Source organism: Manis pentadactyla, chromosome 3, assembly GCF_030020395.1.
Source record: "Manis pentadactyla isolate mManPen7 chromosome 3, mManPen7.hap1, whole genome shotgun sequence".
Classification (NCBI taxonomy): domain Eukaryota; kingdom Metazoa; phylum Chordata; class Mammalia; order Pholidota; family Manidae; genus Manis; species Manis pentadactyla.
Genome location: NC_080021.1, coordinates 213,483,422 through 213,509,262, shown reverse-complemented (window position 1 = coordinate 213,509,262; position 25,841 = coordinate 213,483,422). Strand labels below are relative to the sequence as shown.

At 42.4% G+C, this 25,841-nt stretch overlaps 1 protein-coding gene across 4 annotated transcripts; it reads right to left on the bottom strand.

The window, feature by feature from the left end:
* Window positions 1-2,265: 2,265 nt before the first annotated feature.
* ZBTB34 (zinc finger and BTB domain containing 34) lies at window positions 2,266-25,822 on the bottom strand. Of its 4 annotated transcripts, none has more exons than XM_036913910.2 (3): window positions 25,699-25,799; window positions 22,639-22,759; window positions 2,267-8,834 (listed from the first exon to the last, which is right to left on the bottom strand). In XM_036913910.2, exons 2-3 carry the CDS (start codon window positions 22,668-22,670, stop codon window positions 7,310-7,312), a joined length of 1,557 nt encoding a protein of 518 aa, XP_036769805.1. In that variant the 5' UTR covers window positions 22,671-22,759; window positions 25,699-25,799; the 3' UTR covers window positions 2,267-7,309. The 4 variants fall into 4 exon arrangements, with proteins under 4 accessions (XP_057355025.1, XP_036769805.1, XP_036769806.1 ...); XM_036913911.2 differs by lacking the exon at window positions 25,699-25,799 and adding an exon at window positions 25,205-25,577; XM_057499042.1 differs by lacking the exons at window positions 22,639-22,759; window positions 25,699-25,799 and adding an exon at window positions 9,695-12,127 and having other exon boundaries at window positions 2,266-8,834.
* Window positions 25,823-25,841: the final 19 nt, after the last annotated feature.

Sequence of the window (25,841 nt, the reverse complement as noted above, 5' to 3'; positions counted from 1 at the left end):
GTACTCCTTCCCTCTTAGGAGTGCGAGGGTCTGCCCTGCCCATGTTGAGCACTCTGGGGAAGGAGGTGGAATTCAAAATGAACTTATCCTCTGATTTGCACATTCTAAAGAAAACACACACACACCCCTGCAGGTGGTGCAAGCAAACTTACAAGATTCATTCTAGCTCAGTGGTTTGGGCCATGCACAACCACTAGCAGGGCTCAGGGAAGGATGCCAGGCACAAATCTTATGTTGGCACACAAAAAAAGTGGGCCCAAGGGCTGAGCAGAATTACAGGGCTGAGGCCAAAAGGGATGAAAAAATGTTTTAAGTGCCAGGACCTCACTGCCTCCACAGCAAAGCTTGAGGTGGGCTTGTCTCCAAAGCCAGAGGGGGGTGGCACGATCACCAGCAACCCCTACCCAGCAGCCCCAAAGGGGAATCAGACAGACCCATTACATCCAAGCTCCATGAGGGCAGAGGCAGGAACAAAAAAAGGCCCATTATGCAACCTCTTTCAAAGGTGAGGGGCAGGGGGCTCATTTGCTGTCTCAAGAGTTGAAGAAGAAAGGGAGGCAGCAATGTTCCTGCAGACTTTTGGCAGGCTGCCCTGCAGGTAGTGGCCCTATACTCCACTGTTTACAGGTGCATGTATCTCCCTGTTCCCCATTAGAGTAACATTACATTCTTGATCAATGAGAGCTGGGTCAGCAAGCTCATTGCACACCTTCGCCCAGCACTGCTCAGCGATCGGCCCCCTGAGGGCTGCCCAGCTCTACCCCAGGTCATTGAGTCCTGCAACATTTGTTGGAGGAGCCTTTCTACCTGCTGTGTTCTGAAGTTTTGAGCACTGTTTGCTCACAAAACGTATGCAAGCTAGGCCTGCTGTCAAAAAAGGAAAACATCCCACAAGATGTTTAAGAGTCATTGAAGCTTGGGAGGCTTTCAAGGAATTGGTCCAGCAAACAGATGAAAACCAGCAAGCAGTTAGGACTTGGGGGTTGCCTTTGGCATTACGAAAGACATGAAAAGCAGCCCTGAAACCGGGAGGGCTGGGCCAATGGTATGAATTATAAATGGAAGAAACCAAAGTGAAGATAGATCTTGACTTCAAGATGAATTAAAAGAGCCAACTTCTGCCAGTGGCCCTTACCAGTAATGCAGCTCAGTAAGTCTATAGAGAGAATCTGCTCCGACTCAGTGCATCCTTTTCGGGTGATGCTCCCATTTCCAGGACCAGATCCCCTTGGGATACTTCCCTAGCCCTGCCCAGGGAGAGGCTTGCCCCAGATTCTTGACATTGGGCTACCTTTTCAGCCTTAACAAAAAAGCAAACCTATCGGAAGCCACTGCCTTACCAACTTCTCTGAGCCACAGGACTCCCATCATTTTATAGACAAATGGGCTCAAGAGGGTGAGTGACCTGATTAAGGTCATGGTCAGGCAAAGGCATGGCCAGAAGCCAGACCTCTAGACTCTCAAGTCAATGCACCTTCTCCGTCATGCTCTTGAAGGCCTCAGGAGTCCCCAGCCCCCAGCTAGCAGTGAAGCTGGGTCCTACATGCTCTCTACCAGTGCACCACCTCACTGCCCACTAGACCGTACAGCAGCCCTGGTGAAAAGGGAGAGACCTTGATTTACAGCAAGGCGCTACTCAGCTCCAGCACCTTAGGAGCCAAATTTGATCCCCTCCTGACCCGTCACACAGCCCTGCTCAACCCTCCCAGGATATGTTTATTTGCTCATTCCTTCTTTCCTTACTGTGCATTGGCTGTGGTGCCAGGTCCTGTGATGTCCAGGTGAGGGAGACAGTCCAGGATCCCTGCTGTCATGGAGTTTAGTCTAAAGGGGGAAACAGTAACTGAATAACTTCACTAATCAATATGTAATCACCAGGTAAAGTAAGTTCTTTGCAGGGCAGGACTCCCTGCCTGAGGGAGGCTTGGGCTGCAGACTGGAAAGGACCAACTGGCTGAGAGGGAGAAGACAGCTGGAGGCAGCAGGCACGGACCTGCAGCCCCGGGCTCTGTGGTGGGAGCAAACCGCGCACTCACGGAGCCAAGGGGGGACTTGGGCAGGAAAGTGGGGAAAGGACTGAACAGCGATTCGTTCTGGAGAAGCCCATGCAGACGGGGTCCCTGACAATCCAGTCTTTGCCACACAAGGTCAGAAATCCACCTGCTGCTTTCCCCTCTTCCCACAACCACAGTGGCAACAAGAACTTCTTATGAAACCCTCACCTTTCAAAACCAGTGGTTACAGAAACTGTGACACTGCAGCCAGTGAGGCTCACGGAGGCCAGAGGGGCAGACACAAAGGGAGACCACATTGCCTTCGCTCTAGCAGCACTTTTATTTACAAACAGCAATGTCCATTGACTTTATTTATACCATAAAAAAGCCATTTACAAGCAAGAAACAAGAACTCAGAACAAAATTAAGCAGCACTGAAATATTCATGTCACAAATCTAAAACAAAATGAATACAAGAGTAAAATATCATTTGAATAAATAGTCTTAAATTCATGCTATAAAATAATCCTTAATGGCAAGTTACTAGTTGATACAGCATCCGCTTAGCTAGCTTCATTTACTTCATATGGTGATGAAGTGTGGAGTTGTGAGGTTACCAGTTTATATTGCAAGATAATGACACTGTGTTAAGTCATTCAAATTGCTCAACCATTTATAACGGAAAAAATGTTAGCCCTACTAATAAAAGTGGTGAGAGAGATGGTTTTCACATTAGGAAAATGGTCATTTTCAAAGAAATCAGGTAAGTTTACCTCTTACTATGGTCAGGGCAGCAACCCAGGGCTTGGGCAGCAAGTCCAGAGGTTGAATTCACAGCATACTTGTCACTGAGGGACAGCAAGAGGTCTGTTCACTGAATCTGCGGCAAGGCTCGCTCCAGGACTTGATCAGGAGCGACCACAGCCCTGTCTGTGCCAGACCCGGAGGAGAACCAGAGAAAGCAGGTTCTCTTCTGGGCCAAGTAGTCAAGCACGGGGCAGACACAGTGGAAACACTCTGGCACTTACTGAAAAAGACGCATGTGACGTGTGACAACCATTACAAATTTGGAACAATGTGAATGACTCTTCTGAACCTTTAGTTCAGTTGCGCTGAGTAATATGAAATCTATGATTTATGAACTAGATAGTTTCATATAAAGAATTTACATAATTCCCCAATACTTTCATATATAAAATTTAATAAATAACCCTGACCAGTCTAGAAGCACCATTCAAGGGGCATGTGCCCTTGGAAAATAGTTTAGGTGTTGCATATTTGAGTCCCTTTCGGTGGAGGCTTCACAGGAAACCATTACAGAATTTAACAAGAATGACACTGACAACAACAAAAAAGTCACAGTAACTAACAGAAAAAGTCGGTAAAATCAAATACGTCGATTTCTTTAAAGTAAAGCTCATTCACATAGATGATTTCCCCCCAGCCCTTGTTTTGTGTTCCTGCAAAGTCTTCCTAGAGTTTTAAGCTGTAAAAACAAAAACCACACACAAAAATCGGCAGGACTATGGTCTGGGCTAAGGGAAAGCCAAAGACTTGGTTATAACTGCTTTCATTAGCAAAGACATCTACTCATGCTCTGGAAGATTTCAAAATTATCAATTTAGTTCTACAGTATATTCTGCTTAACAGTGAACCGACAGACAGTATCCTTTCTGCTGTTAAAAACAAAAACAAAAACAGAAAACCCAAACTGCCAAGGCAGAGCTGAATGGGCGGCTTTCCACTGACCAAAAAATTAACTTGTCTTCATATACTGTATTTACAAATATAATTTCTAAATGTATTTACAGCTTTAGTGGAAATTAGAGGGTAGAGAACTGATGAGAATGAAAGTAACTGTTTAAAACCACAAACATTAGTTAAAGTATAATATTCTTTGTTTTCACAGTTTGTAATAATAGGTTAAATACCTATAGAAAAGGACGCTGTCACTGTCTTCACATTGTCTAATATCTGAAAAGGTAGCTAAGGAAGAGACTCAATTATGAACAAACCCATATGAATTCAGGATATATTTTACTGTAAAAGATTTCTTCACATATCACTTTTATGTTAATTGATTTTTGCATTTGTTATAAATGAAACATCTAACCTAAAACTGTACAGAAATAGGGACTTTGCTTTCCAAAAAGAGTTGCTCTAAGGAGTTACACAGCATACTCCGTGTGCCGAGACGTGAAGCGAACTTCAGGGAGAGAATGTTTCTGGGCTGTGGTCATGTTAACCCTCCTGGCACATCCTCATGTGACAAGGCACAATTGACTGCTGCGGCCCCATCTGAGTGGAGTTAACCCTTCACCTGCCATGCACACTGGGAAGCATGGCAGTATGCATGCTCAGAGAGGCCACACAGCTCTGTGCTGGCCTACATGCTGCCTCCCTCGAAGCCCTGTGGAACCTTACAGTACTGTGTTATGGCTTCAGAATTCATTCTTAACACTGCTAGCAGTGGAAAGGGTAAAGTGTTAGCAACATGAATGGGAGCAAGTGGAACTTGCAAAATGTGGAATCATAACTACTAGAGAGAAACTCAATCAATAATCTGCCCCTTAACAGTCCCATTACAATGTTTGAACCTGAACTGTACAATCAAAGCAATGTATATTTTTGTCAAAGACAATTTTGGATAAGTCACTCTTTGGTAAACTCAAACCAGTTAAACAAATTTACAAATACAAAGACCTCCATGTAAATAAGGTTAAGACTGACACAGTGACAAGAACCAGGCCACTCGAGGTGCTTGCTCCGAGTGCCCCCCCCCAACTTGTCTCATATATCACAGAATGCTCTGGAGACCCCTCAGAAGGCCCCAAGCCTGAGTGAAAAGGAGGTCCCTTCCCTGAGCCTCACCTCTCATGTCCCTGACTTGGGCATTTCTTGTCACAAACTTAATTTTTTGTATCACAACACAAATTTTTTGCATTTAATTCTTCAAAAAAAAAAAATCAAAACCGAACTATTTCATATAAGGAAAAAAGATCACAACATTTACCTGAAACCCCAGAACATATTTAAAGTGGGTAAACACTTGGGGTGTAGCCTCCCCTTGAGGCACGCGGCTTTGACAGGAGTTGAACAAGTGCTTCAGGGAGAGAACAAACCCCTTATACTTAGGCAGTTTGACAGGAAAAAGGCATACTATATACCCGATTTAGCAAAAGCTGCTCCTCGGGAGCAGCAGGATCAGAGCGTGATCTGTACGTAGTTAACACTGATGTGCAGCGCAGCAGCTCACACATGAGCGGACAGATCCTGTGCGCTAAAGAGATGCTACTGCACAGCTACCGCCCCAGGGGGCTATCACACACAAGGGCCTGAATGATTCTTTTTCTCAAAACAAAAAGAAAAAAAAAAATCCCCCAAAATCAACACCCCCCCCACCGAACCCCACCATTCTTGGTATTTTAAGAGCCAAAAAAGCATGAAAACCCAGCAAACGTCTATTTTTGCATTCCTGTAACTCCTAGCCTGTGAGGTCGGTCTTTTCCTTCCTGCGGTCCTTCAGGTCTGCACTGTCCTCCAGGCGAGGCCCACGGGCTGTGAGCTGCACAGCAGGGCTCTCAGGCAGTGTCCGGAATGCCGACCTCCCACCGGCAGCCCGCAGCACAGACTCGCTGTCATATCAAACTCCTGGCTTAGGAGATGACTCTCTGTTGGAGGATACAGTGCCAAAGCGACCTTGTAAGGCCCGTTTTGTGTACTAGAAGCACACACGGGTGAAAAAAATATAGAACTGAAGATGGTTCCTAAGTACTAATAAAACATATTCAAATAGGACTTGGGTATGTTTTTATACAGTCACGTGTTCACCAGCACACGCTTTTGAGGTCTCTTTTCAAGTTCTAAACTCAAAGAGAGGAAAAAAATTGTAATTCACTGTTACCACTAGATTTCACATTTTCTACAACTATACTGACCTAAAAGATATGAAACATAAAAATAGCACCACGTGACCCAAAAAATGGTGACACACATGATTTGGTGACACACAGAATATCTTAGAGGGCTTTTGAACTGTTGGTTTCTTTAAGCAGGAAACACTGAGAGTGGGGAAAGCCACTGAGGCTCTCGTTAGCACACACAATACTAAGATAGATATATTGCTTGCAATTCCCATTGAGTATATCTTTACAAAAAGTACAAATTCCAAGTTCTGCAGTTTCCCTGGGAACTGCATGTAGAAAAAGTTGCTGTGAACCTGAACTGGCTGTTTGTAAAGAGAAAGAAAGAAAGAAAGAAAGAAAAAACAAAAAACACCACCACAACATTGCCTCGAGAATTTTGTAGACAGAACTACAAATCCCTTTCCTTTCGTGCGAGTACTAACTCACGGTAGAGAGTGATTGGGTTCAGTTACCTGGTATGTATGCTTCTACAGTACAGAATGAAGGTAGATTCGTAGGCCAGTAAAAACATTGAAAACCACTGCTCCTTTGGGGCTGGCTAATATAACACTACAATATGTAAAAAGGTCAGCACCACAGGTCGTCCAGCTTTCCTACTGGACAACTAACAAAAATTCTGAACGGTTTCCAACTAGAGTTGAATACATTTTATGGCATTTGGTTTATGTATTTGTTATGAAGCAGAGCCATGAACGCTGTGATTTGCTTTGCTTGCTTTTGGACACAATGATTAATATATATGAAAACCTATTAAGATTCTTTTGTAAGGGAAATAAAGGGGCAAAACCCTAACATTTTAGGTAGGGATGAGACAGAGTCAAAGGCCCTGTTCACATTGTATTAAATTATATATTCCTCTTACATTCACTTCAACCAGAATAAAATCAAATTTGAGAATGTATATATACTATATATATAATAATCACTTTATTATATATATATATAAATTGTCTAACTACCTCCTAAAAGTACTTTAAATTAGAAAAGGTTACCCATTTGTATCAGCTGACAGCATCTTAGCCTCTCTCCTGGAAATGCGCTGGCACCAGTGCACACAATGACAGAGCATGCCTCTTGGCAGAGAACATAGGGTCAACCAGTTGGCATGGCTAAATCACTGGCAGATTTTGGATTAAGAGTTCAGCCAAAGAGGAGTACTGTCAGCCTGTGTTTTCCCTGGATACGTTGCCCTTCATGCTTTGAGCTCCTTGGGGAAGGGAGGGCGGGGAAAGGATAAACACAATGAAGTGTTCCTTCCAGAAATCTTAGAAAAACTGCCAAGAGACCAAGAGATTTCCAGATGGTTGGGAAAACCAAAGATTACAACAAAGCAAATCACAAATATGCATCAATGAATGTGCTTTGTTTCGGTGCATTTCTTTACCCCTCTTAATCAGGAGCATCGGACACTGTATGAATTTCCATCCGGGAATCTAGGGCCATCTCTGAGGCTGATGCCTCATTTTCTAGTTTCTGTTCCACATACACATCTGTTCTCTCCGGAGACTCCATGCGACTCCGAACTTCAGCAACGCCAGGGTGGTTTTTCCGCAGGTGCTGGTTGAGGGTACCTTGGAATGGAAAGCACTTCCCGCAGATCTCACAGCGGAATGGTTTATCATCAGTATGGCCCCGGATGTGGTACTCCAGCTGGTCCTTCCGTGTGTACTTCTTCCCACAGAACTTGCACACAAAGGGGGTGATTCCCATATGGAGGCGCATGTGCCTGTCAAGGCTACCTTTCTGGTTGAAGGACTTCCCACAGTAAATACAGATCAACCTCTCATTGTACGGGTACCAGTGACCTCTTGCACTCCTCTCCCGGGGACTGCTCTCATACCCGGGGTTATTCATCAGAGCTTCACTGTCAGAACCCTGCACCAGGCCCTGCAGATCACTGTGCAGATGGACAGACAAAGCCCGCTTTTGGCGGGCACGCCCTCCTCGGAAACAGCTCAGCATGGATCTGGATGGGCTGGAATTACTCAAACTTGCAAAAGCTTCTGAAACGCTGGTTGGCTGTGAGGCTGCCTGGGAATAGGAGTATGCGTGCTGGAGCACAGAGCCATAGGAACCCACATTCACAGCCACAACTTGTTCCCCATCGACCATCTCGGTGTGGTACCCATCGTCCCCCAGGGAGGAGCTGTCGGAACAGCTGGGCCGGTCGGACTTCTCCATCTTCACTTTCACCTCCGTGATCTGGTTCTCCCTCACCAGTAGGTCCCCTTGCTCGTGGTCCCCCTCTATCTGAATCTCATACTCAGACACGCTCCCGCTGCTCCCCCGGTCCGAGTGCCCTTCCTCCTGTAAGCGGCTGCGCAAAGCTTTGCTGGGCGTCGCCTCCATCCGAAGATCACCGCTGACGGTGGGCTGCCGTACCTGAGAGCAATACGGAGGGGAGATCTCAACTGGGTTGGCAAAGAAGCTGCTGTCCTTAACTCCGTTCCGACCCTCCGGAGCCTCTTCAGCACCGACGGTGATAGAGTCAACATCTCCAACGCTTATCTTTGAATGGATGCTCTCTAGGATCTGCGTGCACTTGTCAATGACACACTGCATCTGAAGAAAACTAGCTGCAGTCAGAAAACTGACAACATCTTTCAGCTGCAAGGACATTCTTCCAGTGTAACAAAATGAAAGCAACTGCTCAAACACATTGGGATTTTTAATCACTGATATTGACAAGCCACTCATGGTACTTAATGCTGAATGGTCCCGGAAATATGGGGAGCTGGCCGCAAGGACTGCTTTGTGGGCTCGGAATGGCTGACCCTGAATGTGGACAATGATGTCACATAGTTTCCCTTGCAGGCGGAGTTCGTTTAGCTGGCTCAGGACGGTGCTGCTGTACTCGGGCACATCAAACTGAATAAAACTGCTGCTGTCCATTTCTACTGACATGAAGCGTAATCTGTGGAGAGAGAAGAGTTTCATAATTCACCAATGACTCCTAAGTACAAGTGGCATAAACCTAAACTTATAAAAATAACACCCCCATCACTGCCACCATCATTGTAGCTACTGTACCTGCCAGGGTCTGCCTGAGCATCCATCCTTCCAAGCAACCTAATGATCAATTTGCCTAGTGTCCCAACTGCCTAACATTCATCTTGATCAAAATTAAAACATGCTACCCATAGTAGGGCCATTTTAGCTGACTGACAATTTGATATCCTTTTAGGAAAGCATTTCCCTATTTCCCTACTTTTGAGGATTTACACAATACTTTGTAAAAAAAAAAAATAAGTAAATGCATCTGAAGGGTATTCTGCCTTATTTGCCTATTTCCAGATGGGGTCAAGTGTACAGCACACTGGACACACTGAATGGAGCTAAACCTTTTTCAGTTCAGAATGAATTGTTGTCTTCATGTGCATTTCTTCCCCTTCAGCTCCACACACCTTTATATCCTTTTGGGGTGATAATTCATACAGCAAGGCTCAGTCCTTCTCAGTGAAGTTTTTAGACAGTAAGAACAAAAACAGTGATGGACATATCACAGGTGTATCATCTTCCACTGTGCTCACCATACCAGTGTGCCTAGGACAGGCTAGCTGTCTCTTGCTGGAGCCCACAGCATCAAATCCCTCAAAACTACAGAAGTGTACATAGCCCAGACTACTTCTCTGGTCCAAACACAAGATTAGAGCTAACAATCATATTTTAGTTTTTAAAACCCAACCAATCGAAATGTAAACACCTCTTGAATAAGTACTGAATCAAAGAGAAAATAAAAAAGGAATAAAACTCTTTAGAAAGTAAGAAACTCACATTACATCTGCGGCAAGAAGGGTTTAGGCGCCAAGGTTTACTTATGTCTTCACCTTATCTGAGAATGCACCCAAAAAGAGATCGATGGAAATGGGGTAAAGCAAACTCAGTAAGCTGTTAACAAGTATAGAGTCTACATGGTGGGTACATGGTATTTACTGTAAAATTCAACTTTTCTGTATGTTTGAAGTTTTTCAGAATGAAATGTTGGGGATTTTGAAACATCAACAAATTTTAAAAGTCAGTCAGTGCCTTAAAAGTTTTCATCATTAAACAATAAAGAATAAAAGTAAATGAAATCACTTAACAAGTTATAAAAGGAACAACAAATTAAAACCAAAGGAAACAAAAAGTAAGTAATACAGAACAGCATATAATCACAAAGAAAAAATTTAAACTATAAGACAAGACAATGTACAACTAAACCTAAGACTTGCAGGAAAGGATCAGTTAGTGTGACTAGATCACATCACAATTATTTTTATGTCAGAATTTGAGCTAAAATATTTTAGTTGAAGAGGAACACTGTACTTATCCTAGCTTTATGATTGAAATCAATTTGAAATCTGTACAGAATAGACATATTTTTAGGAAAACATAAACTGGCAGAATTAAATAAAAAAGAAAACAGAAGTGCCAAAGTACAAATGATCTTCAGACTGTTCATACTGTTCTAGATTCATGTTAAAATATTTAAAGCATCTCAACTCATTTGGTATAAATCTGATACCAGAAGACGGCAAACAGCATTAAGAAGAAAACCCTACTTTACCTAAGTAAACAGATGTTAAAGTCCTAAAGAAAGGCTAGTAAATACAGCCTACTAAAAGAATAACATATTATGACCAAATGTAAGGACGGCTGTATGTTAGGAAATACACAATGTGCAACATCAGTAGGCCACGGAGAAAAACACAGGGCCAAATCAGTACTATGCCAAGAATCTTTTAGGAAGTTAAATGCCCTTTCAAAGTAAGGAAAAAGCTCAATAAGCAAGGGACAGAACAATATTTTCTTAATATAATAAACACCATCTACTGCAAATCAATGGCAACATCATCTGTAAAAAGGAAACATTACATCTGCATTTCCCAAAATGTATTTAGTAGAACACAAGCCCATGATCTAACCTTACTATCCCTACCTTACAGGGATAAAGAAACACATTAGCAATAATAACTCATTTGAAAAGTCCAGCAGACAAGAATTCTATTTAACTCAGCAGTTTGCAAACTCATTGAACCATGAAACTCTTCTCTCAAGGTGCATAGATGAATATTCCAAAGAATTAGCGTTCCCTGGTGCACACTTGTAAACACTTCGTCAAGGCATGCCTGCTCATACCTGGATACAAGGTTGTCTGCCCACCACTTACTTACTTCGCATTGTTCTGAAAGTTCCAGCCAAAACAACAAAACAAGAGAAAATTAAGGCATATGTACAGCTATTAGAAAAAAGGAGGCAAAATTACTATTCAAGGCAGATGACTATTCACATAGAAAACACAAGAGAATCACTTGAAAAAATCTGTTAGAAGCAGGATCTAGTTAAGTGGAGGGTTCCAAAACTATTGTATATAAAAAACTTAGGTAAGATAATGACAAGTTATAACCAACAACAGTAACAGAAACTATGAAATACTTGGGAGAGAAACAAAAAATTGTCAGGATCTACAAGAACTGTAACACTTTAATAAGGATAAAAATGTATAAATGATGACACATATGCTTTTGGCAGGAAGAATTGATACTATAAAGATGGACAATTTATAAATATAATGCAGCCCAAAGGAGTATTTTCTTAGAAAGTTGACAAAATGATTTTAGAATTCTAGAACATAGCTGTCCAATTAAAATATAATGCAAGCCATGTGTGTAATGTTTTCTAACAATCTCAGGGTTAGATAAATTTCATTTAACCCAAAATATCTAAAACAGTCATTTTAGCACATAATCAATATTAGAAAGTTATTAAAGAGATATTTCTTTGTCTCTGAAGAAGTCTTTGAAATCTGATGTATATTTTACACTTATGGCACACCTCTATTTTGAATAACCTCATTTCAAGTGCTCAAGTGCCACATGTGGCCAGCCAGCTGCAACTCTATTGGACAGCATAGATCTAGAAGAATAAATGTTGAAAAAAATTTTAGAAAAAGAAAAATACAGCCAAATATAAATGCCAAAATGTATGATTAGGCTATAATTCATTCATTCATTAAAGTATGTACTGTCTTCTATGTGCCAGACACTAGGGATCCAGGTGAGCTGTAATTCTTTCACAATAAATTTTAACAAGAGCTATGCTATCTTTCATAAAGGGGGAGTGGTCAGAGAAGGCCACTTCAAAGAATGGTATTTCCACTGAGACCTAAAGGATGAGTAAAGGTTAGCCAGATATTGAGCAGGGAAGGGGTTGCTGCAGGGAAATGTCCCAGTTTTCCAGAGAGAAGGAATCACATGCACAAAGAGAGGCCAGCCTGAGTTGGAGGGGAGGAAATATTGGGGTGCAAGGGTATGAGCACATGTGGGCTGAGGAGCAAGGGCAAGGGCAGGGGCCACATGAGGCGGTCAAGGGAGGCATACATCAGACAAGCAGGGGCCTCATGAGCCATTTCCAATCAGCGCAAAACAAAGAATTCTTGAAATTGATGCTGCTTGGATAATATGAATAAATAATAACAGATCCCTTCTTCACAACATTCCTAAAAGTTACTTCTAGAGAAGGCATTTATGAGCACACAAAGACATACCAGAAAAGAAACAGAAATTTAACTATAGAGGTAGTAAAAATTTTTATGTATCTAAAGAGCCTTTTACTTAAAAAAAAAAAAACACGTTATGAAAAATACAACATGTGGCAGAGAAATATAAAACTCTTTTATAAATCAATAAAAAAGTATAACTGAAAACGGGCAAAGACTATGAACAAATGTTTTCAAAAAAATTAATTAGAACTGGCTTTAAACATAATGTGCTTAACAACTGCATCAACAAACAAATAAAAATTAAGAGGAGACCCAATTCTTTCTCAAATTAGCAAGACTGATAAAAAACAACTCAGCTGGCAATAATAAAGGGAGAGGGGTGCTCTCAGCTACTTCTCTGGGCAAATACAACAAACTTCTTTAAATGGGGCACTTGTCTTGACTCACCACTCTGTATCATAAAAATAAATCATGGCTATAGGCACAAGAATTTATAGATAAGTATACTCAATCACAATAGCAAAACAAAGGGAACAACCTAAATGCCCAACAATAAAGGAATTATTATAGCAGACTATACCAAATATTGTCATTATTAAAATGATGTTAAAGAACACAAAGTTAACTCCACAAAATGTAAGACCCAAGAGGGCAGGGATTTTTGTCCGTTTTATTAACTATCTGCCATATTACTGCCTGGCAAATAGCAGACAATAAAAATTTGCTGAATGAATATTTAACAATATAGTAAAAAAATTCAGTAACAGACCAACTACAAAGATCATGAGAGATATTTATGGGTGACAGAAACAGTCTAAAACTGGATTATGCACAACTATAAATTTATTAAAAAGCACTGAATTGCACACTTAAGATGGGTAAAGTTTATACTATGCAAGTTATAGCTCAATAAAGCTGTTAAAAATCAGGTAACATGAATAAAAAAAGGTATTCCTAAAAGTATATATTTACAGATATTAAATATACACAGAAATAATGATATATAAATATAAAATATTTACATTAATGTAAGATTAAGGATTTTTCAGTTTCTTCTTTGTACTGTTCCATATTTTCTGAACTTCTAACTGTGAATATTTATTACTTGGAATGACAAAAAAATTAGAAATATTTAAAACTCCTTAACAGATGATAATTTGACAGACACCACTGGTGCACATACTTCGGACGGCATTTTAATAATATCCATCAAAATTACAACACACATCCCTCATGAGTGAGCAATTGTAGTTCTAGGAATTTACTACAGTACTGTTCATAACAAAAAATTTGAAACAAACTCATGCCATCAAGAGGAGCCCAGTTAATAAATTAACTGGCACATCTATACTAAAGACTACTATATAACCAGAAAAAAATAAATGAAGAAGCTCTTTTCAGACTGCTATGAAACAATCACCATGATATATTACTGAATGAAAAGAGTGAGCTGCAAAATGGTATATATACTGTTTGTATAAAGGGATATGAAAACACACACACTGTAGTGTCAACGCACACATTACAGAAACGTGCAGAGTATTTCTGGAACAATGCACAAAAACAAATAACCTTGACTGCCTGGGAGAGGAAAAGGGTAACTAGAAGGCCTATTAGCTTTCAGTGAATCTTTTCAGACTCTTAAATATATCACAACAAAACAATAGGAGCATGAATTTGGAGTCAGATCTGGGTTCAAACCCAGATACCTGTTTTCCACTTGTAAAACCTTGGGCAGTGTGTTTTACAACCTTCCCAGGTCTCGGTTTTCTTATCTATAAAGTAGAAATAATACTCCTTGCCTCATGGACTGTTACAAGGAATACACGCAGGAAATAGGAAGCACTTAGCACAATAGCTGCTTGGCACTTGGTAATCAAACTTAGCTATTGCAGACTTTTTTTAGGGCGACAGGATGGTATAACAAAGAGAACTGGCTTTGAAGTTAGACTTGGATAAATCCTGGCTCTGCAACTTTCTAGTAACAGTGAACATTTAAATACTATGTGGCCTTGGACAGTTAACTGATTTCCTTATCCAGAAAAGGTGTTTTAAGAACTATGCCCAACACGATGGCTTTAACAGAGGGAAATTCATGCAGTGAATGGGTGTAATGAGTACTACCTGTGCTAAACACCTTACGTATATTAACACATCTGATCCTCTTATAGACTCTGGGAGAGAAATGCAATGATTGTTCCCATCTTACAGATGAAGAAACTGAGGAAAAGAGGTTAAGGCACTTACCAAATGTCCTGCAGCTAATAGATGAACTTAGTCTGGCTCCAGAAGTCATGATCCTAAACTAACTTCACCAGACTGCCTTCTAGCAATGCAGATGCCTGGCACCTACCAAGAGGCCAAATGTTGTCCATTCTTTAAAGCATTTTTATGACACAAGGTATGTAAACAGTGACTTTGGGAATTAAAGGACTAAAGAAGGTGTTTCAGGGTTTTTAAAGGTGCAGAGTTCAGGGTGAAAACGAGTAGGAAAAGGAAAATAATAAAGCATTTCTGAAATAGTCTGTAAAACTGAAAATAGCTTCACAATGAGGCTTCCTCCTCCTGTGCAGCTTATCTTCTCAGAGTAGAGAACTACACTTGAAAGAAAAACGACAAAAGACCGTGATTAACACCTATATGAGGGATTCCATTTTTCTGCAAAATGAGAAAGGAAGGGTTTCACTCTCCTCTTCTCTACAGTAACACTTCCTTTCAGCAGTGACAATGAGATTCAAAACCTCTGCCTAAAGCTGCTAATAAGCAACACTCTGGAGGTAGAGGTTTCTAAAGACCTCCACACAGGGAATTTGCAGGTAATTTAAGTCCCAGGCACATTACCAGGCCAGAGGGAGTAAAAGCCATAATTAATCACAAGTTCCACACCCAAAGACCTACCTTATGAGGTCCAGTGGGCCTGAGGTAAAGGCAGTCAGAACCTCTAAGACATCAAGTTCAAATATGACCCTCCATGCCTCTGTAGCGGCAGCTTCGTAGCATGGACTACTCACTCGTTTCTTCTATGTCCTAGTCTCTTCCCTGCGTGGAATGTCAGTGGGCCTACACCTAAGTTAGACTAGTGTTTAATTAATTTTATCTTTAAAATAAAATATATGCATACAAACTTCAAATCATAGTACAGACAAATGTAAAATGAATAGCAAAACTCTTCCCCAGTTCGTCTTCCCAAAGATAATCACTAGTAAGAGTTTTTGGGTGTTCTTTCAGAGAACATTATAAACACATGTCAGCATAAACTGTTCTATATTCTGCCTTTTAAAAAATGTGTTTAATACACCTTAAAATCTTTCCAAAATTGCACAAACTTATCTACTCCATTACTTTTCTGACTTCACAGTATTCCATGGATAGGCTGTGTCACAATGTACTTATCCAGTCCCCAAGGTAAGCCAAAAGCAGGAAACAATTTAAATAGCTGTAATATTTATTTTCTCCTAGCAGAGGAACCGTAAGCCGAACTACCTCCCAAAGGCGGCAGCGGCTGCCCTTTAACCAACTGCCTGTGAAGCGCTCATTTCCCTGTAACTGCCAATAATGTACATTAAACTTTTTCACTTTTGCCAAACTGACAGGTTAAAATGTAATCTCATTGTTTTGATGTGCATTTATTTAATTATAAATGAGGTTGACTATCTTGTCTTATGTTGAATGGCAATTTGTCAAAGTTTGTCTTTGAACTGTCCATTCATGTCCTCTGCCCTTATTTGCCTTTTTAAAAACTGAGTTGTCTAAGCTCTTTGCAAATTAAGGAAATCAGCCTTTGTCTTATGTGCCTCAAGTATTTGATTGAATTACAATCACTAAATGTCATACTGACTGGGAATTTAAATGATTTTTCTACCTTTATAAGAAATACTCAATTTCAATCTGCTTGCACAAAATCAAAGGGAATTCAAAGATTAGTAAGAGCCCCAGTCTTGTAGTTTGATATGGGCTTAATTTAGATTCCTTCCAACTCAGAGAGATACAGGAATGGAATTCATTTTTGATAACGCAGAGAAGTGATTGATATTAGTTTTTCATTTACACAAAGTTGGCAGCTGCTTCAGAAAACAATAATGAACCTGATTATTGCACTCATTAAATCACATCAGAATCAGTATTAATTCTGCAGTTCAATTACAGGTGTTTCTGTCACATTAAGCAAAAAGCCAGCCCCAAACTAGACATGTACACTGTTATTTCTTAATTTAAAAACAAGCATATATAAGCTGAGTATTTTTCTTCAATAGCATTAATACTCATTTTAACAATACTTATTTTTGGTTTGTAAAAACTGTACTTTGGATAAGAATGTGAAATACTTCTAAGAAACCAACATGGAGAGGGCTTAGTTGGAATGGTCTGTTGGCAAGTTCAGAGCTGTCAGCTCAACTTCATAGGCCTCTCTGCTCACCCAACCCATGCACATATAACCTTCTTGCTCTTTCAATTTTTTTCACGTGAGGTCACTTTCACACTGGACCAGCATTCACCTCCCACACTGCCTCTGCCACCACTGGTATCAACAGTGGATTCTGGGAAGGACCACCTCTGACATGGGGAGCCCAGACAGTGGTCCACTTCCACATGTCCAGCCGCCCCCACCCTAGCCCCAGCAATTGTAAGAGGAGATCACTGCCACCTCCCACCACACTCTCACCTCCCCCTTACTTGGGAAAGTCCATCATCATCAATAACCAATATTAACTGAATGCTTCATACATGCAGACATGTCGTAAAGGCCTTATATGCATTATTTAACTGAACCCTCTTGACTTTCTCCCAGAAGGCAGGTACTATTACCCCCATTTCAGAGATGAGGAAACAGGCTCTAAGAGGTTCACTTTCCCAGGACTGTTTCAAAGTCTGCCCGTGCAGACCTCCTATACAGTAGCCCCTTACCCTTGTTTACTTTGCCCAAGGGTTAAAGCTGGACCAGGGGAGGGAGGAGGAAGAGCTGAGGAAAAGGCAGACCAGAAAGAACGCTTGCCCTAGCTATTCTTCTGCCCCAGGGTGGTGGACAGGGAAAGGGGCCAGCACCCTCCTACTGCTGCCCCGGGCTCCTACGCCTTCCTCCATGAGGAGGAAGATGAAGGGCAAGTGGGGCATTTTAGTAATATCCATCAAAGCTACAAATGCACAGCCCCTGTGGTGGAACAACTTCAGCTCTAGGAAAAGACTACAGCACTACTTTCTAGATCAAAAATCTCCTTTCCTACATCAAAATTATCAACCGAAGTTAAGGGCTATGATCAGAAAAAAGTCCTAGGTGGCCCTCTAGCTGAAGTATATTATGCCTTCCATATTCACAGCTTTTATCCCCTCTTCCCTATCAGAGCTCCTTACCCTGGCTCATTTTACCAGCTTTAAATCAACAGCTATCTTTATAGGCTAAAGCCTGAATTAATTAGAAACCACTGATCTAGGGCTTAAGTAACTGGTCCTTTTGGTGTGTGAAGGTGAAAGTCACTGAGAGCAGATGCTGCCAAGAAGACACAGGTTCAGCCCAAGTTCAACATAATACAAAGCAGCACTGAAACTGGTGCTCAAAGAGCAAGAGCAGCCTGAGGGGCTGTCCAGGACTGAGCAAGAAGCAAGGGAGCCATGTCTCAAAGCACCCAGACAGGTGCAGGCCAGGGGCAAGACAGAACCATGAGGAGGAGAAAAGGAGTAGGGTGGGGAAAAAAATGGGCACATGCTAGGGAATTAAGGAAGGCTGAGGAAGAAGGCCATTTACACCTCAAGGCACTGTGAGCTCAAGCCCCAGGGTAGACGCACTGTCCCATAAATTACCACTCAAGTCATCCTGGGACTCCTCCCAGACCCGAAGGAAAAGGTGAAGGAGTGGGGTCCTAGAGGTAAACAGGTACATGTGCTCTGGAAAGAGAACTAAGATCTGACACAAGACCATATGATAACAAGGCTTTAGAGAGTAAAGCTGCTTGAAACCTCCACAAGATCCCACCCAAAAAAGCTACAGAACATTATCACCACACCCATGCATCAGGACAAGATGCTGTTCTGAAATGCAGCAAACACAGGAATGATACCCCTAATCTGGGTTCCAAAGCTCACTAGGAATAAATGCATTTTATCTGAAGGAGCTTTAGAACAAAAAAGCCACTCTGAAAGACAGGAGACCAGCAGACCATAATGTGACAGACCCGGCGATCCCGGAGGGTGCAGAGCATTCATCCATACTCCACTCTGCCTTTCTCCCTGCTCCTCCCACTGAGTTTGAGCAAAAGAGGCAAAAGGCAATGACTGCCGTTATATATGACAACGCTATAGGTTCACATAAAATAAAAAGCCCAACTGCACTATCTTGGTATAGTAATGAGGGGAACTACACTTACCGTGGCGACCATCTACTAATGCATATAATTATTGAGTCACCATGTTGTACATCTGAAACCAATCTAATATTATGTATTAACTATGTGCCAATAAAAAAAAATTAAAACACCCGATTAATGGAAAATATAGCTCCCTGAGTTTTCAAAGGTGTTGCATGTTTACCAAGTTCTTATAAAGCACCAGACAATGTAATGAGGGTCCTGGTATTTTCCATTTTGTATTTTGACACTATTTTAAAATGACTTGATTATCACCAAAAAATAACTAAAAGAAAGCATGAACTGATTTTATTTATAGTAATGACATAAAAGCCTTTCCAAGCATGACATAAATCCCAGAAGCCACAGAGGCAAAGACAACTACATATGACAATGTATTACAAAAATATCCCTCCCTGAAACGCCAAAAGAGAAATGACATATTGAGGAAAAAATGCATGTGCATTTGACAAAAGGCTACTTTCCTATTCCCTAATTTATGTTATAAATCAAAGAGAAAATCCATGGAAGAATGGGCAAAGAACAGTCATAGTTCAAAGAAAAATAAAAGACAGATGATCAAAAAACATATGAAAAGATGTTTAGCTTTATTCATCACTAAAGACATGTGAATTATAACAAGAAGAAATGGGGTACCATTTGCAACCCATCAGACTTGCACACATTTCAAGAGACGGCAGGCATAATCGTCAGGGGTAGTTTAGTAATACTGACCAAATGTAAAAGGCATTCACCTTTGGTCCACAATTAATTATGAATTGAGCCTACAAAAATAAAAGTATATTAGGACATATGTAGCAAGGACGACTACTACACATTTTTATTTGCTATAGCAAAAAAAAAAGAGAGGGGACAACATTATAGTCCATTAAGAGGAGACTGGTTCAAAATAATCAACAGTGAAACACTATGCAGTCATTAAAAGGACAGATGAAACCTGTATGCTTTGATATGGAAAGAGCTCTAATATTCAGCCCAAACAAGCAAGATATAGAACAATATGTACATATATGATACCCTTCATCTACTTTTCTTAAAAAGAGTAAATATATGCTGCTGTATTCATTCTGGAAGAACAGCATGAAATTATCAATGTTGGTGACTTTTAAGAAGGAGGACTAAGGACAGAAGTGGGGGGAGAGGAGGGAAACAGACTATTTTATATGTTTTGAATGTTTTATTACAGCTGTATTATTCTCACTGACAGTTTTTTTAAGACATATAGGATTTTAGCTAAAAATGTTATTTTTTAAACCAAACAATCTACAGAAAGATAGGCTGCAAATGGATAATTGCTGTATTAAGCAGACAATTATAAAGGCAGAAACAAAGAACTATGAAGAGCAGTGACAAGACTGATGACTTTTGACCGAAAAGATTCTTTAAAACATCAAAATAGAAATAGAAAAACTTCATGGTGGAAGTAGGATTTGAACGGGACTTTGCATTTCAAATGGAACAGAAAGAACACTTCAGACAGAAGGAAGGGCAGGAGCAGAGAAGAGCAGAGTGAAAATGTATGAGAGGAGGACATGAGCCGGAATGTGAAGAGCTTTGAATACTAGATTAGAAAAATCAAACTGCATTTGGTGGCAGCCAATTTGACATGAGTCCAAAGGAGGACTCCCAAGGAGCTGGAGACCGAAGATGCCATCCACTCTAGGAGGCAGGCTGGTTCAGCCTCCGACAAGCTGAGTTCAGCTGCCCACTGGCCATCTGGGTGGAGGGGGCCACAGTGGGCATGGGGCTGCAGCTCTGGAGAAAACCGATTTGGGAGTGACCAAAAATTGTACTACCCGAGGACTGATGTGGTAAGATGAGGTTTCTCAGAGAGAGAGAAGAGTCTGTTTGCTCTGTAAGCAGCACTGCCACAGGGTACTTCATGAAAGAGGGAACGTCCACGCCTAGCCCTCTCCTTAACACATCATTTCACTGGTGAAGTCTGCAGCATGCTTGTTGCTAAGCTTTAAGAAAACTGAACAACGAAAACCAGAACCTAGCCTAGTGGCATCTCACACTGCTAACCCATTCCGAGCGGAGCCTTAAGATGAGAAAGGACACTTAAATGTCATCTGGGCAAAACACCCACATGGGCCTCGAAATCCCCTGGTTGACATTCTTGGGTAAAGCCCTGGAAATGTTTCCCCACAACTGACAACCTGAACAAAAGCAAAAGTGTAAACTCTAAGCAGTTACGAGATATGCTGATTTTTGAGCCTCCTTGATCTCTCTCTCTCAGTGGTGAGCTCCCTGAGGGCAGAGACTGTGTGCCCAAAGCCTACCGGAGTGTCTTGTATCTCACAGAGAGGTTCTCAGCCTGTGTCAGCTGATGCAACCTAAACCAAGCTGGCAGTCTAAATCCAAGACGGCCACCACACACAGCTGCACCCCCAGCCTTTCCTGCTGAAGACCCAGGAGATGTAGGATGGTCTCAGCCAGCAGGTGAAATCTTGCAAGATGCCTCATTCCCATCTGACCCATAAGCACTTAAATTTGCTCTGCTTCATTTAAAAATACCCAGTGACACTTCCAAGGAAGGAATGCAAGGCTACAAACTTGGAAGTTGTTTAAGGCACCAGGAGGTACCCCATTATTCTCAATCAAGATGTTCACGATTCCAAACCCAGATTTACACCTGCTGGCTTCAGTCACTTGCTGATACAGGAGACAACTCAAACCAGGCTCACTTCCTTAGGCCCTAAAGATCTGACCATCCCTAACTGTCATTCTCATACAAAAAGTCATTAAAAAGACCACAGATGGAAGCACTGGGGACAACGGGCTGTAACAGCAGTAACAACTATATAAAAATAACTTTTCTAGGTATTTCTGCCTGGGTCTAGATCAAAACTAAAATTGAGCTGTCAGGAATTACAATCTAATCCTTTAGAGAGCAGCAGCCGAATCACACCAGGGCTGCGTGAAACATTCTGGTGCTACTGAAACCCAATGCAAGAAAAAAATAAATAAAATGGCATTCCGTGATGGATATTCATGAAGCACTTATCCTAATTTAAAAGAAAACAAGTCTAGAGTTCTTACTGCATTAATTCATGTGAAGCTGAAAGAACATTTTTATCCAAACTGTTAGATTTTCTACCAAGGCGTTAACATTCTCCAAGTCTGCTCAGATACACTAATTCTGAGACTGCATTGGGTTTGACAGTGGGACTTGTCTTTCAGTCAATGCAACACATCAAAAGCATCCTCTGAGCTTTCTTAGTGGGGTGGGGATGGCCTCTTTTACCTTACTGACAATGGTAAGGTCTCTAACAGTTACTGAAGTCCTACTGTGTAAAGCTCTTTACCTGTTCACTGAATCTTTGTGAAGGGACAGGTTCTGGAACGATGCCCCATTGACTAATGAGGAAACTAACAAGACTAGGAACCTTTCCCAAGGTTGCTAGTGACTGGTGAGCCAGGATTTGAACCTAGATTTGTTGATTTTCAGGGCCAGAATTCTTATCTCCTATAAGGCTAAGATTTTGACCCAGGCACACTGGCAGGATGCAGGGTTTTTATATGTGCCAGACTCTTACTGACCAACTTTGAGTTAAATCCATCATTTAAGGACATATCATTACACTGACCCAGTGATAATGAAGGGTGACAATGTGCTGTATACTTTGAGTAGTTATGCCGCCATTCCTCTGAGTAATGTCATTCTTTTTATGTCTATGAAGTGGGCAAACAGATGTTTCAATTCTAATCATGAAGTAGAAAGATGTGTGTCAGGTAAAAGAACGAATAAGCTTTCTTAAAGCAAAGAACTCAAAAATGTCAAAAATATCTGCTTACTGCTGGCATTTCAGGGGGCAGTGGACCTGGAAAAGACATTAAGTCCGGCCTCTTATGACAAAAGGATTAGAAAGGCTCACCTTGAATTGCTTTCTTCCATGAGGTTTTCCATGCCATCAATATCAACCAGAAAATAACCATTAGAAATTAAACTGCATTCAGCTGATGACCTTCGCTAAGCTAAATTCAGCAGTTTGTCAGCTATAAAACATTAAATGGACACAATTAAGAAGTCTGAAAAACATTAAGCAGCATTCAAACTAAAGTAACATGAAAATTAATGAAATAAAACATAATGATAGCATTCCAGATTCATGATATTGACATTTTTGACGGGTGCTTCAAATGAAAGGGAGAAGTAGGACCCACAGACATGCAGAAATCCACTACTCAGTAGATACACTGAGGCTCAGCAGCTTATCATGTCTCCACCTTGATAAATTTACACGTAATCGTAACAATGCTGCTGCTGCTGAAAATGTACTAAGCAGTTACTAAGTCCTGCAAATTTTGCTACCTCCTTCGTAAGCTTTTTTTTCATTTTAAACTCATAGCAGCCTTATGAAATAGATTTTATTATCCCCACACTACAATGAGAACACAGAGGCTCAGAGACATTATACTAATTACCCAAGTTCACACAGCTAATAAGTAGCCTTGCTAGATCTCAAACCTAGGCCTGTCTGATTCCAAACTTGATGTTCTTTCCCTATAGCCTTCAACAGCTAAAGAAGTACGTGATTCTTTTCTTTTCCCATAATCAAGAGTAAAGATTTTAATGGTTCCAAGATATGTTTTGTTATCAGCACCTTGAGAATGAAAGCTGAAAACATCCACCTTGAATGGCAGTGTTAGAAATAAGTGACACATGGCAGAGAAAGCTAATAATTAATAACAGATTCTCTTTTAATAAAAGGGGAAAGGGGTCAAAAATTTTTTTCAAAAGTTGTTTACCAACAAAAATCAGGAAGTCTTTGAGGACCTATTACCAAAAAGTCCAGCTACAGTATTAGATACCACAAGGGCTCCAAGAGAAATATTAGGACGCAATGCCCTCAAAAACCTCCCACTTCAGCTGGGACAAGAACAGGTTCAAAAACCGAGGAACAAGTGCTGAACCTGTGCTTTGGATTCTGAGTGCCACAAAGGCATGGGGGCAGGGCAGTCAGGGAACACCCTCTGGAGGAAGTCTATCTGCAGCAGGGGCTTGAAGGAAGTGAAATGGAGAATTTACACAGACAAGAAAAAGGAGGCCAGTACTTCAGAAGGGGGAACAACAGGAGCCAAGCCCTCGAGGCAGTCATAAGTTAGCTTCCGTAAAGCGACAGACTAGGAGAAGGAGAAGCAGGGAATAAGGCTCAGGTAGGTAAGGAGGGGCTAAACCAAGAATGCCTTGAAAAGACAGGGTGGGCAATGTGGTCGGCAAGAGGACAGTACTCAGCTTTGAAAAGGAGCATAAACACCATGGACTCTTACCCGATCTCCTGGCCCCTATCTCTTCTCTTCCCCTCTCCTGCAAACTACCGTGAACCACCCCTAGCCTCCTGCTCATCACCACTGCCTTTAGAGGAGTTTCAACTTTGGCTTAGTTCGTCGAGTTCTTTCAGGAACTAGCCCCAACCTATCTTTCCTCCTATTCCTTTCCTATATGAACCCTTCTCTACAAAGAGACTGGTCTATTCACTAACTCCATACGGTTACTGGGCCTGATTACTCTTTTCCTATCTGAATCCTACTTATTCCTGAACAGCCAGCTCAAACCCTGCCTGCTCACTAAGCCTTCCCTGACCACTGGGCCATAGTAACCTCCACCTCTCCTTCCTCTTAATTCTACAACACACAGCCTTGGCTTATCATTCAGTCACCTTTTTACAGGTGAAGTCTCAGAACCCAGTGTAAAGCTGTTCGGAGGCTGTGTCTTCTACCACTTTCCCCTGCCACACAGAACAGCATCTTGACAAGTAATAAGCAAGCAAGCACTCAACTCTTTTTTTGACTTCCTATATTAAGTTTGGTATTAGCATAGAGGAAGGATGGGGGTGCGCACACACTTCTGAAGTCAGAGACCAGCTAAGAAACTGTTGCAATAATCCAGATGTGAGGCAAAGTGGGCCTGGACTAGGGAACAAAGAGAAAATGGGCAAATAAAAACAACAAAAAAATTTTGCCTGCAAAAACTCAGGGGGATATGATTGACTACTACTAGGAACAAAAGCAAGAGACGAATTAGGATTAAGGTGAGCTTGAGAAATGCTTCTTGTAATCATTTTAAAGCCTGTCTGAAACCAAGTGTATGAAGTGACTAAAAAAACCCACAGTTGCAAAAAGTCTTCAGTGAAACTGCCAATTCTTGAGCCAGGGGCAGCCCTTCCAATTTTAGACATACACAGAATGGAAGATCTAGAAGGGTCTTTAGAGAACTACCCTAAAACCCTCACTGGCCAGATGGGGAAACTGAGGCTCAGACTGGTAAAGCCTTGCTGAAAACCTCAAGAGAGACTCCTAGACTACTGCCTCCTTAAAGCACAGCCGCCTAGCCTGGAAGGACACCCCCAAGCCAGCCCCCCGTAATGGCAGGACCGACTGAGGGCGAGAGTGACCATGGAGACCTCTAGGGCCAAGCACGACGCGCCGCCGCCTGTTTACCTGGAGAAGGGCGGTGGCGTGAGACGGGGGCTCCGTTGCGGGCAACCAGCAGGGCCGACCCCGCGGCCCGGCCAGGCTCTCCAGGACACTCACCCAACCGGCCTGCCTGTACAAAGGCAGAGCGCCCCCCGGGGCAGGGGGCCTGGAAACAGGGGATCCCGAGACGCCCGGGGCGGAGGCTGGGGAGCCCGGGCAGCCAGCCGAATGCGACCCTCGGCCCTGCCAGCGGCGCCTGGACTCCCGGACCCAGCACGGCTGGCCCCTCGGGAGCGCGCGCCTGGCCCGAGCAGGTGCCCGGGGCCCCCGACCCCGCCCGGCCTCACTCCAGCCCGCGCCGCCCGCCCACCCTCTGGCCCGCCGGACTGACCAGGCGCGGAGGCTCCCGCCCCGCCGCTCCCAGAGAGAGCCGGACAGCGCCCGGGGGCTGCCCGGGGTCCTGCCGGCTCCGTCCGCGCCTCGCCCACCGCCCGCCGCAGCCGGCCGGCGCGCCTCACCTGCCGAGAGCGCCGCGCTCACATCGCCCGCCCGCGGCGCCCCCTCCGCCGCCGCCGCCGCCGGCGCCAGGCCCGTCCCCGCCGCTCCGGCTGCCGCCCCAGCCCGCGCCCCCCGCCCCCGGAAGCGCTTCCCAGCCCCGCCC